General features: G+C 42.5%; 2 protein-coding genes across 8 annotated transcripts in view; both read right to left on the reverse strand.

Annotated features, from left to right (window-relative positions):
- RHEB (Ras homolog, mTORC1 binding) overlaps positions 1-1,716 on the reverse strand; it is a 42,903-nt gene extending 41,187 nt beyond the window's left edge. The window contains exon 1 of one of the 2 annotated variants that reach the window (XM_062567658.1): positions 1,431-1,716. In XM_062567658.1, coding sequence (XP_062423642.1) covers positions 1,431-1,482 — 52 coding nt within the window. In that variant the 5' untranslated portion in view covers positions 1,483-1,716. The remainder of the gene's footprint in view (positions 1-1,430) is intronic. The other variant, XM_062567657.1, reaches the window with a different exon arrangement.
- A 6,763-nt stretch (positions 1,717-8,479) lies between these two features.
- PRKAG2 (protein kinase AMP-activated non-catalytic subunit gamma 2) overlaps positions 8,480-13,450 on the reverse strand; it is a 216,322-nt gene continuing 211,351 nt past the window's right edge. For all 6 annotated transcript variants that reach the window (XM_062568789.1, XM_062568790.1, XM_062568791.1 and 3 more), the window contains 2 exons: positions 11,996-12,089; positions 8,480-9,603 (listed from right to left, as the gene is read on the reverse strand). In XM_062568789.1, coding sequence (XP_062424773.1) covers positions 9,572-9,603; positions 11,996-12,089 — 126 coding nt within the window. In that variant the 3' untranslated portion in view covers positions 8,480-9,571. The remainder of the gene's footprint in view (positions 9,604-11,995; positions 12,090-13,450) is intronic.

Here is a 13,450-nt window from a genome sequence, read left to right on the forward strand (position 1 = left end):
TACTTAGACTTCTTCATCTTAAACAAAAACCTTTGTTCTCAGGGTTCTTTTCTGCTGAGTGTATACAAAGACAGTTCATTAATTTAGCTGTTATTCTACTGTAGAAATTCCTCCTAAAGCAGTACAATAGTATCATTACTTTTTTCAACCACACACTTTTTTCCAACCATACATTACCTGCAGTATTGATCTACATTTTCAAGTTTGATTAAGACAGTTGTATTAAGGTTTATCTACCTCTGTTTTAAGAGCCTGAATTTTGAAACATCTGAAACTATTTTCCATCAAAGCCATCAAGATCATGAATGCAGGAAGAGAAAATCACAGGTGTGGGCAGTTATACAAAAACTGTCAACAACAATAGACTGGTATACTGGACGGTTCCAGGAAGTTCTCCCACTTCAGCTAGTCTGAATTGGCTTCCACCAGCATGCAAGAGCAACATGATCCTATGCCGTATGCTCACTGAACGGGTATCTCACAGATTCTACACAAGCCCAGAGTCATAGTGTTAATCAGCACAACAAGCTCTACAGCGCTATTTCTTCACTGTACTGTCGATACAGACATGAAGCATCTCCATATAACTGGATCTTTCTAGAGAAAGATGCCAGAAATCAGCAACCGACAAGGAAAAAGGTCAAGCTGGTTTCCCCTTATCATTTCCAAGGAAAGCTCTAGATACTACGTACATAAGCATCTGGGGGGAGTTAGTGAGAGTTGTAGCACAGCTTCTCAGAACCAGCGGGACTGGAGTACTCGAGGTATCTACTGCATCCATTATCTGTCTCGAGGGCTCACAATTACCAGCTCTAAAAGGACTTGGCGTAACTGACCCCTCCATTAGGCACAGCAGCGTGGCGGGGGGGGACCGCTGAGGACTGGCAGGAGCCTGCCAGAAGGGGCATGCCCTGACTGCCAGGAGGCTGGCGGTCGCGCTCCTCTCAGCGAGACAGGAAGCTCTCGAGAAAATAAATAAATAAGTAGAACATACATGGAAGCGCTTCCCACGTTGTGCCACGAGCGCGCCGCCGCCTTCTCACGCAGGTGCTGAGAAAAGCCGCACCGGAGGGCGGCGGGAGGAGGAGAAGTAAAACTTCCTATTAAGGGCACGGAAGCGGCGCGGCGGCCCCGGCCCGCAGCCCCGGGCCCGCAGCGCTCTGCGGCGCCGCCATGGCGCCGCCCGCCCGCCCGCCCGCCGCAGCTGCGCGCTCCCGGCGCCCCGGCACCCCGCGGGGCCCGGCGCGGCGACGGGAGGGAGGGGAGCGGACGGCAGGGCAGGGCGGCGGGAAGCGCGGCGGCCCCGCGCCCGGGCCCTCGCCGCCGCGCTGCACCTGCTGCCGCGGAGCCCTCCCCCGCGGGGCCCGCGCCGCGCCAACGGGCCCAACGGTCGCGCCGCCCGCCCGCCCCGCAACGCCCGCCGCGCTCACCCACGCTACGGTAGCCCAGGATCGCGATCTTGCGGGACTTGGACGGCGGCATCTTCTCCCCGCCCGGCCCCGAACCACATCAAGGGCGGCGGCTGCGGCTCCTGGGGCAGCGGTCGTAGTAGTAGCAGCGGCGGCGGCGGGGGGAGTCGTCGAGGCCGAGAGCGGCGGGCGGGTGGCAGGGAGCGGGGAGCGCCGCCAGCGACATGCGGCGGGGGAGGGGAGGGGCGGCGGGCGGCGGCGGCGGGAGCGACTGGCCAACCGTGCGCGGCCCGCGGCGCCTGGCAGCAGCGGCGGCGGCGGCGCCCGCCTCACGTGACCGCCGGGCTCCCTCACGTACCTGTGCGTCACGCGTCACAGGCCGGAGCGGCGACCTCGCCGCCGAAAAGCCGGCGCGAGGCGCCGCGAGGAAAAAACTCGCTGCGTCATGCCGCCTCCTCCTCCTCCTCCTCCCCCCGCCCCGCAACCCGCCAGCGCCCGCCGCTCTGCGCCGGGCGACAGCACGCGCGCCCATTGGGCCGCCGCCGGCGCGGCGCCGGGGGAGCCCGGGCGGCCATTGGCCGAGAGAAACGGGCCGCAGCCATAGGCGAGGTTCAAAGGGAGGGGCGGGGCTAAGCAGCAGCGGCGGCGGGCGGGGCGCGGATTGGCTGGCGGCACGGGCGCCGCGGGGCCGTTGGTAGCGGCAACGGCTGCGCGCGTGACCGCGGCGCTATCGGCGCGAGCTCCAACGGCCGCTGCGGTGCCCGGCTCTGTGGGGCAGCGCCCGCCCGCCCGGCTCCTCCGGAGAAGGCGCCTGCAGCGCGGGCTTTCCTGTCGGGAAAGGGGTCACTCCTCCCCCCCATTTTTTTATAACATCACTTCTACGTTCTTTCAGTGCGTTCGCGTTGCACACTGACTTTTCTTTGCCTCGGGAAATAGTGGTTCTGATCAGCTATGGAATGCTGGCAGTTGTACACAAGGGGAAAGGGAGGGGGGTTGCTCAGAAAGGAGTATTAACTGCGGGATCCCGGCCAGAGCAAGTCTCAGGCTTTGAGAAAAGTAACCGCTGTGCTTGCTAGTGGTGACTCTTTAGTGCTTAATAGATGCAGAATTAAGGCAGAAAGGTAAAAAGAACAGGAAATTCGCTGCTTCCCCCCTGCTGTTACTCATTTTTCACCTACCTTGACAAACAACTTACCCATCCCACTTTTTTGTGTACATCTTGTCTGTCTTTTAGTACATTCATACGCCTTATGTGCAATTAAGCTGGGGTGCAGCTGGTTGGTACAGCTAAATTGGCCTAACAGCTTGATGATAGTAAAGGAAAATGGTCATACTCGCCTTCCTGCCCTCAAATCGTTCATTTGTACTGGAATTCATTTCACCTGATAAAGGTTGGGGCAGGGAATTAAAGCAAAAGAATATTATTCATGCACAAAGTGATTCAATTCTGAAGAAGCAGATTAGCTTTAAGGACGATATTGGCATTGCCTTGGTTATACCCTTCATCTTCTGGGTTACAGAATCTCCAAAGTATTTGTATTGGTACATTGTGAAACACCAGCTGTGATAGTCTTTAGTGAGTAGGTACATGATGAAAAGAGTTATTTCCTGAGTAGAGTAAGATTTTGTACTCTGTCAAGACAGTGATTTGTGTAACTGGTAGACATCATTCTGCATGCTCTTTTATCTATGTCCAACCTCTTCCACTTTTCCAATAAGTCATAAAAAGTTTTTCCTATCTATAGAGGACTGTATCATAGGGATTGATGCCCTCCCATCACACAGGTAGATTGAGTGGGGCATGTAGAAATTCTGTTTTAAAAGCTTTGGAAAATTGTTCAGTGCTCTCAAGCTAAGATGCATGGAGGGACAGTCCTGCCTGATGCAGATCACTCAACTCCTTTTTGTCTTATAGGGTGTATTAAAAGACAAAGATTTTAAGTGGCCATAGTCCTGCAGGACCATCCATTGAATAGCCCTGCAGCTATGCTGTCATCTCTGTACCTTTTCCCTCTGCCTGAAACCATGGCACACTCTTGAATTTGAGCCATTTGCTGAGCCACAGGACCAAGAGAAGTAAGAGTTACTGTCCAGCAACATAAATGGGCTTTGAGAACATAGATGAAGTTTGTGGCTGTTAGACCTTCAGCTTCCATATTCTCACATCCCTTACTGCTTGTCTTGTAGTATGTAGACACTGTTCTGTTCTCTCTCCCCTTAAACCTAACCTGCATTTTCAGAAGTTATATTCAGATACTTCCCCCTGCTCAGAGCACAGGTTGTTAGCACCAATACTTTTCACTTCTTAGCGTTTTGGTTTTGCTCCCTCCTTGACACCTCACTTGATCAGGTCTTCTCCTTTGTCCCTTTTTCTTGCTCACCTTTTGGACCCTTGTCTATTTATCTTGTTCTTGTCAACTTGCACTTGTTAACTCTGCCCTCATTTAGGACAGCTTCTTATTACATGTTTTCTGCTCCCCCTTCAGCTACATCAATTCATTTAATCATATCAATTCATTACAGAATACATCATCATCAAATCATCATAATCATCATCATCTCATCTCAGGATACCCTGCCTGCTCAGCCTCAGAGTGCACAGTAACCCAGAACTCAGACTTCCTGGACATGGCTTTTTTTTCCCCCTCAAAAAAAAAAAAAAAAAAAAAAAAAAAAAAAAAAAAAAGTAGAGGTCACTTTCTTCCATTAGTTCTTTGGAAGTAAGTAGCTGATCCTTATACTCTCAGCTTCACTTGAGCGTCTGTCTGGATTGAAACACTTGAAACCAGCAAAGAGGGAGCTTTCAGACAAACTTTGTGTAAGTTTTACATACACAGGACATGGTGATGTTGCTGAGTGGCCTTTGAAGGCACTCCAGGATACTAAAATTCTAAGTAAGTTTGATATTAAGCAGAGCTGAGATATCTAGATCATGGTAAGGCTATCGTTACTTTTCCTCTACTGAGGACAGGCCTAAATGCTTCCTGGGGCCGTCCAGTGCAGGGGGAGAGCGCGCTTACAAGCTGAAACCTATTCACAATGTGTCTAGTTAGCGTATTATGCTTTAATGGAACTCTTATTGTTTGTATGTTGAGGGCTGGAAAACCTTCTACTTTTTGGCCCTTTGCTTTAACAATTTGAATATAATGTTCAAGTTGTGATTTTACAGTACAGCACTCTGTAGCAATGTTAGCATTAAGGATTACAGCTTTACCTATGGTTTATCTGTTCCCTATTCCTCCTCCAGGTTCTTCATTTCTACAGTGTTCTGAAGTCATGCTGTGGACTAGATCCAAAAAAAGAGTTCAGGGAATATTGGGACAAATGACCTACACTATGCTTCAGGGTATATTCCAGGCCTGTTTTATACCTAGCTTCATTAAATACAGTTGGTTCCTCAAATCATATGTAGTCTTATATCAGCTTAGGTGATAAGTTACATTCATTTTATTGTAAATTATTAACAAGAGTCACTCCATGAATGCAAAACGTGAATATCAGATACTCGCCTAGGCTCATAAAAAGGGAAAAAAAAAAGTGCAAGCACAAAGTGAGTAGGTATATTCGGTGAGATAAGGATCAAATTCTGAGCCAGACTGAGAAAAGGGAACACGTCTTGCATTGCCTCGACTTTGTTGTGATGGAGGAAAAACAGCAATGAATTTTATTTAACAAACAAAAACTCAACAGTCAAATATTTTCATGGTAACATAGTACATATGAAACCATGAACATATTACTATCCTTGCTCCAAATGCAGCAAAGCTCTTGTACAAGCAATTGCTGCTATAGGAATTGAAGATTTAATTATTCGCTATATACTTTAGCAAATCAGGACCTTTCTGAGAAATTCTTTCTGAAGTATATCAAGTGTCAGCAATTTGCCTGGCACTGGGCAGGCTTCCACTTGTATGGCATCTACTTTGCTGCCCACAGAGGTTAGAAAGTACATTCAGTTCAAGTTTTGATACTTGTTCCTACTCCCTCCTGCATTTTGACAATGATAGTGTTTTCCAAAACTCAGTTAGAAATATCAGCAAAATAGTAAGACTACAGTCCCCCACCCCCACCAACAAGTAGTGGTAGAGTGGTAGCACAGAATTAAATAATAATAGCAATAATAATAATAATAATAATAATAATAACTCAGTACTAAACTTTAAATGCAACTCCCTGACCTGCACAGGGGCTACTGCCATATGGTTCTCAGCATGCAGCTAGGAGGGAGGCATCCTGTAGAGAGAAAACATTTTTTTTTTCTTTTAAGGAATCAGTTTGATGTATGGTTACAGGTCACTTCCTATTGCCATTCACTTCACTGGGAATAACTCTGACTGCAAGTAACGAAAAAAAGTGGTACTAAAACCATGACTTTGAAAACTCCATTGAAATTAGGGTAGTATTAAATCATTTGACATGACATTTTTCCCTTGGAAAGTACTCCTGCTAGTAAGTGTTCGATGTGGGAGCATGAGTGAAGCCTCACAGAAACTTTTGAAGCAAGCTGGCTGCTTTTAAAACTGACTGGAGAGTTCAGTATGAGCAGTTAAATAGGCTGCCAGAAGAAAGGATCGAAGATGTATGTAAGAATTGGTTTCACATCTAGTTGGACCGAAAATGAAGCCTCCAGCCTACCCCTATGCTCTCTTGAAAGATGGCAAAGCACACTCTCAGTGCAATTCAGTCTTGGAATTACCTCAGTCAGATTCCTCGTCTGCTGTGAAGAGAAGAGCTCAAGCCTCTGAAAATGATCCTGCCTTTTTCTGTGCTGCTCAGATATTCCCTGCAATAATGTTCCTTAGTATCAGAAGATGAATAGGCCTCAGAGACTCAACAGTCGCAGTCTGCAAACAGCAGATACTATCTGTGGGGCATTACAGTGCTCAGGTCTTTTAACTAAAAGGATTCCAGAAGTAAAACGGAAAAAGTTTTGATCATCAGTCAAATGTTCAGTGTCAGCAAATGAGAATCTTCTTACAGAAGCAAGAGCATACAGTATGTCTACTGATGCTGAAGAATACTGACAATGAAAACCAAAGAATGGTTTTACCAAGAAACATTTTCTTACAACAGCTACAAGTATCTCAAGTAGGTTAAAAAAAAAAAAAAAAAAAAAAAAAAAAAAAAAAAAAGGAATTAATCTGCCCCCTTCCAGGACCAAGAAATACTTCAGAATAATTCTGTTTTGCAGACATCTGTTGCTGGGGCAAGTAAATGCACAGGGAAGCATGGAAGTCAATCCTGTACGTTCTACAGTCCTATAGGTTAAAATAGGATTGGTTTCTACAGCATCTCCCACCTTCAGGACTGAGGATCACCCATGCTATTCAATATTCTTTCAGCAGTCACAGAAGCCCAATGCAATGTACCCTGCCCCTCGTTTGCCTAAAGAAAGAGAGCACCTGGAGTCACTGCCGCAGTCTCAAATCTGTAGGTACTGCTTGCTGCACGTCCAGAGAAGTTCCAAGAGAACTTGAACTAAACAATATCCCTTTATAACTTTTCCATGGCTGAAGCATCTTGGGAGCTATATGAAAGGGAAGGTCCTAGAGCAAAACTTTAGTTTGACGTTTATTTGGTATGTGCTGCACTGCTGCTGAGTCACCCCTACTTTCTCTACCTTCCTTGAGTAAGCAGCATTTTTTCTAGCACTGCTGTAAACTGATCTGTATTAAAATAAACCTGGATTTAACCTGTAGTTTTAACCTACATAATTTATTTAGTTTTGTTTACTGCATCAGCACAAGTACAAAGGTGATATAGCACTATGCTGTTTTGCTTGGTTGTGGAATTATACTGCAATTGTTTCTCAAAAATTCAGACTTAAAAACTATGAACTCCTAAAAGTCTCCAAATACATTTTTGTAGCATTCAGACTGCTTGCTATAATTTTGTTAGCCAATTCTCCACAACAGGTAAACAGCACTTTGTAATAGCATTAACACAGGAGGTCTGTACTTGGTTGTTAAAAAACTGCCAAGTTCATATTCCCGCTTTCCGCACACTAATTCACGCAAACAAGCCCAAAGATGTCTGGGTAAGATAGGGCCAAAAGAGTTTTGTGCTTCAAAAAAAAACTAAAGCAAAGAATGATCAGTGATTCATCTCTTATAGTCTTCAGAAGTGCCCTGAATACAGGGCTAAAGAATATGCTCCTGTAGATCAGTGTTAGGTAGAGATATATCCAGTGATACATTTGGACAAACCCCTGAAATCCTATTTTCTGGAAGTCTATAATGCAAATTCTGGAGAAATATCTTACAACTCTGGACTTTCAGGAAGTTACATCTATACAATTTGGGTGCCATTTTCAAGAGCTCATCCTTAATACGAAGTTCTATTCTACCACAAACCACCCTCTCCACACACCACACAGCAAACAAGGAATTGCCATTTTTTAGTTTCTATTGCTCCATCTCCCCTGCAAAGATGTATAGAGCTGTACTGATGTCATCTACAATGGCAGCAAACAGCCCTGCTTGCTGAGGTTGCTATTGTCAAGCAAAAGCAGCTATTTCAATTCAGTATCACACAGAATTGCAAGGGAACAGTCAATGTTTATCTACTCAGAAAAGGTGCTGAAGAAAGCTTGCTAATGTTTTCCAGGGAATATCAGAGAGAAGAAGAGAGAGAAAGTGTAAGAGAACAGTTTTCTGTTGTGTACCATATGGATACTCAGATTTTATACAGGAAAAAGGCCGCTAAAAACAAAATTTCCACACATTTAGATCAAAATTTAAATTCTTACAGAAAGTGAAAAGATTTGAGGAAAAGTTTTTCGTAACTTAAAAAACTCACATTTTATGATATAACTGAAAACTGTTTGCATTCTACCTCAATGTTTGTAACTGGAAAAATATTACAGGTCAGTTTACTGTCATTATTCCAGGACAGATTCAGTCTAGAAGTATAGTATTTTCAAAAGAAGTATTACATGAATTACTCTATTAGCATAAGTTGCCTTTAAATGAAAGAAAATAAGACTGCTTCTGTATCTAGTTTACACTAACCCAAATGCACGTACATTTCATACATGCAAAAGAACTCGGCAAGAACTGTTAAAAACAAACTGATGTTGTAGAGTTTAATTTCGTCCATCTACAAGAATCTACAATTATAAAAAAAATCTCATCTTCAAACTTTACAGTCCATTTACATTAGCAGAAAAACCCACAGCTTTCCTCACTCCTCCACTTCTATACAAATCATATACAATAAAAAGGTTCATTTTAGTCTTACAAACATCGTTTTATCCTTTAATACAGAGGAAAGCATTGTTCTCCGGCACTTGATTTCCTCCATGGTGCCTGTGTGTTGCAGCACAGAACACTTTTGATGCATGCTTCTGGAATCTTCAACTTAAGTAATATGGACTGATCAACAGGCCACAGCTTCTGAAACGCCAATGGTTTAAATAATGAGAAAAATCTGCCACTTGTTTGTATAACAATCAACAGTTTATTAATGGATATGGTGAAATTTTAGCTATCCACCAAAGATGTGTAAAAAATTGTCATGAAAGTAAAAATAAATAAAGCTGTTTTTTTAAAATCAGTCTTGTTTTACATCTCAGTTCAGAATGCAACATTTAACACAAAACTGTCATTAAAGTTTTAAAGAAGTCTACCAATATTCAAATTACAGCTTTTATGACAAATCTAATGAGAACTGAAACTGATTTGGTTTTAGGTTTAAAGACTTTCACATTCAAATACAGTGTCTCGTTTAGCACAATACTTCCTTTGACAGTGATGGGCAACAGTGATGACATATTGCTGTATTTTGACATAAGGCACTATGATATGAATATGCCATACACTTGCCTTATGTCACATATATCCATTGCTGACCAGTGACTTCTGTCAAATACAAAATGAAAAAGTTTCAGAATACAGTGCATTTTAATGAAGGACATCATGTGAAGTCTTCCAGCAAATGTTTTGAAGACATTTTGAAATACAAGCCTACATTTTAACATAAGCTTTTGTCATGCTGCTTTTTTGCGACATCACTGGGGGGAATAGACTCATCATCCATCACTAAGTCCCAATACACATTCTCAACCTTTCTGCTCTGTTCTATTGCAGTCACTGTTCTTGAGACAAACTTGACCCAGAAACTTTGTTCAAGTTCTCTAACAAACGTTCATACATTCACAGCAGTCATTCACTTTCATTCTCCTTTTGTTTGGCACCTGTTAACAGAAGAAGAAAGCACATGTGATTCCCTTATGTACACAGCTTAAGTCATGGAAAAGCATTGCTCACGCTGAATGCTGCAACTTTGCCTCACCAAGTATCACAATCTTCGTACTGGATACGATTTATAAAGAACACACTTCAGGATTAGGAAATTTCCTAATGGTAACATCAGCTGAGTGAGGAAGGCATTTAGACAGCTATTACTTCCAACTTCACTGGTAATTCAGATGTAATCCTGTAAGAAACACTTCGGGGAAGTTGCTAGAACTGGCTTCCAAGACCCTCAGCACAGGGTGGAGGGAAACCACACACCTCCACAGGCAAATAAAAGCCCCCTCCCCCCCCAAATCCATAGCGAAAAACAAGCAGACAGGAAGGTTTTGTTTGTTTAAGAGACAACAGTAATCATCCTAACAGCCTCAAAATGAGGTCTTATCTGAGAACAATCTATTTTAACTACACTACATCGATAGACTAATTTCCCCTGGCGCAGAGGCAGATTTTAATGAGAGTAAGCATCTGAAGGACCTGTTCAGAAGAACTCTACAGACCTGTGTAACATCTTGCCTCTTCTCCAATTACTCAAGCTAGTAGTACATGCTGGGCAATGACTGAACTCTCGTGAGTCTGGCTTTAGCACCCAACTCCAGAGACCAGGAATCTCTTGTCATCAAACCTGGAATTACTACTTGTTACATCCAGGTTGCTGGTAAGACATTCCTGATCTCTGGAGCTGGAATCACAAACACTGAAAATTCCATTAAATACATCAGGTTTTCACATCAGAACTGGCATTTTTTTCTAAGGCAAACTGATTTTAATTCTTGCCAGTCAATACATTATTCTCTCTTGTCGTTGAGGAGAAATGGACAGTTTTAGGGCTTGATTTATCTGATCATTCTTACGCATCTAATTTCAGAGGCAAATCACAAAATAACTCCATCAACTAGATCTACATTGCAGACCATCTGCATTTAATCAGATAAATCCCAGCCTTACAATTGGCCCAGTTGCCTGTGGAACTGCAATTTAATGTCTAACTGCTCTTAAAACACACTTTACTTGCCCCATCTCTTCTGGTGGCATAATCCTACCCCTTCTGTTGCTCTTAATTGCTGTGCTCACTGGACCCTTTTGCTGGTAAATTTAGTCTGCTAAACCAGCAAAACTACACAGTTTTTGGCTGGGTCCATTTTCTGCTAGATCAAGCAGTTAAAGCAGCACATGAGCTCAGGTGCTGCCACAGGCTAAGCACCAGAAGCCCATGGCCCGGGGCGTGGGACACAGGAACGCCCCTTCGTGATTCCTGCTTTCACAGGAATCTAGGTTACTTGCTCTTCCAGGTCATTAAAATGGACCAGATACGCTGACATCGTACCTCCAGCAATATCACCAATTACTGCTTCTTAAAGGAGAAATTTTACTATTTTTAAAACTACATTAACTTTGTTTAAATCTATGGAGGAAGAAAACTTTTACATTATCATGTTATCAGTGCAAGTGAAAGACTCCAATCAAGCTTACTTTAGACTTTTGTTTTTGTAGGACATTTTCAGCTGTTTGCTCAGCCCAATATTTTTGAAGATAATATTCAAATCCTTAGGACACTTTCTGTCTTCCTCACAAAGCCAAAAGAAGGCTTTGCTTTAGTTGTTGTGACACTAGTTATTTATGTGATCAAAGAGAAGTCATAATTAAGAAAATGAAGCTGATTAGTAACTTAGGCAAAACTAAACAAACGAAAACCCAAACTTAAAAGTAGCAGAAATAATTGAAATCTACTGCTGGAAACTCTTGTTAAAGGGGGCCTGATCATGTTTAACAACACACTAGAGATTTCTAGTGGAATAGTTCTGACAGTCTAGGATGAGGTCTCTCTCGCTGACGTAGTTGTGCCAAGAGAAACCCACAGCACAGCTGAACAACTGCAGTGCTCCACGGAGGTGGTTTTGTTGAGCTAGTGGAAAGCACAGCTGCGTCCACACTTTGCCAGGAGTACAGAAATTCAGAAAGATGGGAAAAGTGACCTGAGGCAGATGTTGTGTATACATTCAATGTTCAGCTCTCATCCTCCTTCCTGTTAAAGCATTAACCAAGTACATTTCTCTAAAAAGGGGATGTATTAACAGCAGTGATATTCATGAAACATATCTGCATGTATTCCACATGGAATAAAGATTGACAGTTAAGTGTTTTGCCTGTTTTTTTCCTGAAGAGAAATGAAAGCATATATGAAAAAAGAAGTAGTTACGAAACCTTAAAATCAAAATTTTTGGTAGTAGTAAAACTTGTTATTGTCATCAACAAACAAATTAAACCCAGCAGGCTATACCTTTGGTCACAACCCAAAGACTTACTGCAGGGGTCTGAGGGCAACATCCATACCTGCTGGTGTGAGTACCAAAGCTTGTAGAATGTCAGAAAGGGAGATGATGCCCACAATGCTATCTGCTTCATTCACTACCACCAAACGATGCACCTGCAAGTAGGGAAAATATGCTAAAAGAGGTTTTTCTGATTTATGAAATAATAGCTAAAGCATAACAGGAAAAAAAAAAAAAAAAAGCAATGACATATAAAGGCAAGAAGAAAGAACTGCTCAAATTGTTATCATTATTAGTCTCACACAGCAATACAAACATGCTTACTTGACCTAGATAAAAACAAATGCATCTTTAAAAAGCACATACTGGTGTGACACAGCAACAAAAGCAGATTTGAAATGACAAGCAAATTAAGATCTAGGCCTTTCAAAACACTTAGTTTCTGCTCCCAAAAATTTTCTCAGGTATCACTACATATATGTTTAAAGAAGTTTTGATCCCAAGAGTTTCCGAAACCATAATAAAGAAAGCCTAGAGGATTCCACAGAAATACAACACACTTTTTGCAATTTACAGGCTCTGCTCAGCTCTAGCCTGGGATCTCAAATTAAAAAAAAAAAAAAAAAAAGCTTCATTTTGAGAAATGCTCTCAGTGAGGAGAGCTTGCTGAACCTTGACAGGTCCAAACTGTGTTTAAACAGACCTTTCTCTTAAGGCTATATAAATGAGGCTGAGTGCTAGGCCATTAAAAAAAAAAATCACAATTTTGCATGAAGACAGAAAAAAAGATTTAACTATGCAAACTCAGTGTGGAGTTAACAAAGGAGAAACAGATACAACACAGAACAAAACTAGATTTATGAACAATAAGACTGTATTTTTAAATAATGAGCTTATCCTTACAAATCTTGTTTTATGAAACACTTAACACTGTAAAATTTCAGCCCTTGCATTAGGGACTTTTTTTTGTTTGTTTAAAACAGTTTTTGCCTGTATTAATGGTTTCATTTAAGTAGGTGATAATGCTATATCCTGAGGATCCTCGGCCAGAGTGGGCTGCGATGGAATATAACAAAAGAGAGTGTCCTATCTCAGTTCTCACACCGGAGCCCAGGGCAACTTGGCAGTTTTTTAAACTAATCACCACAGCTGAACCAGCTCATAAGTATACAATCTCCCAAAGTCTGTTTGTCAAAAGTTGAGCACCTACTACTTGTTCACCAGTTACCTAAGAATTATCTCTTTCTTCCTTATTCAAAGCTCAAACAATCAAATTTAACACCAACATAAATGTACTATCCAGCTGAAAGCTTGAACAGATAACTAGATTACAATTAATAAAAGCTGCTATATTTCATACTCAGTTGAATAAAGTAGTTATGTCAAAACACAACATTTAACAATTTCTTCCCAATCACTGCTCAAAACTATTCTTTGTTTATGCTCTGCCCCCCCCCAGGAAATACGACTGAGAAATTTAAAAGGGAAGTGGTGAGATTGCTCATTCCAGCACTAT

Source organism: Rhea pennata, chromosome 2 (assembly GCF_028389875.1).
Source record: "Rhea pennata isolate bPtePen1 chromosome 2, bPtePen1.pri, whole genome shotgun sequence".
NCBI lineage: Eukaryota > Metazoa > Chordata > Aves > Rheiformes > Rheidae > Rhea > Rhea pennata.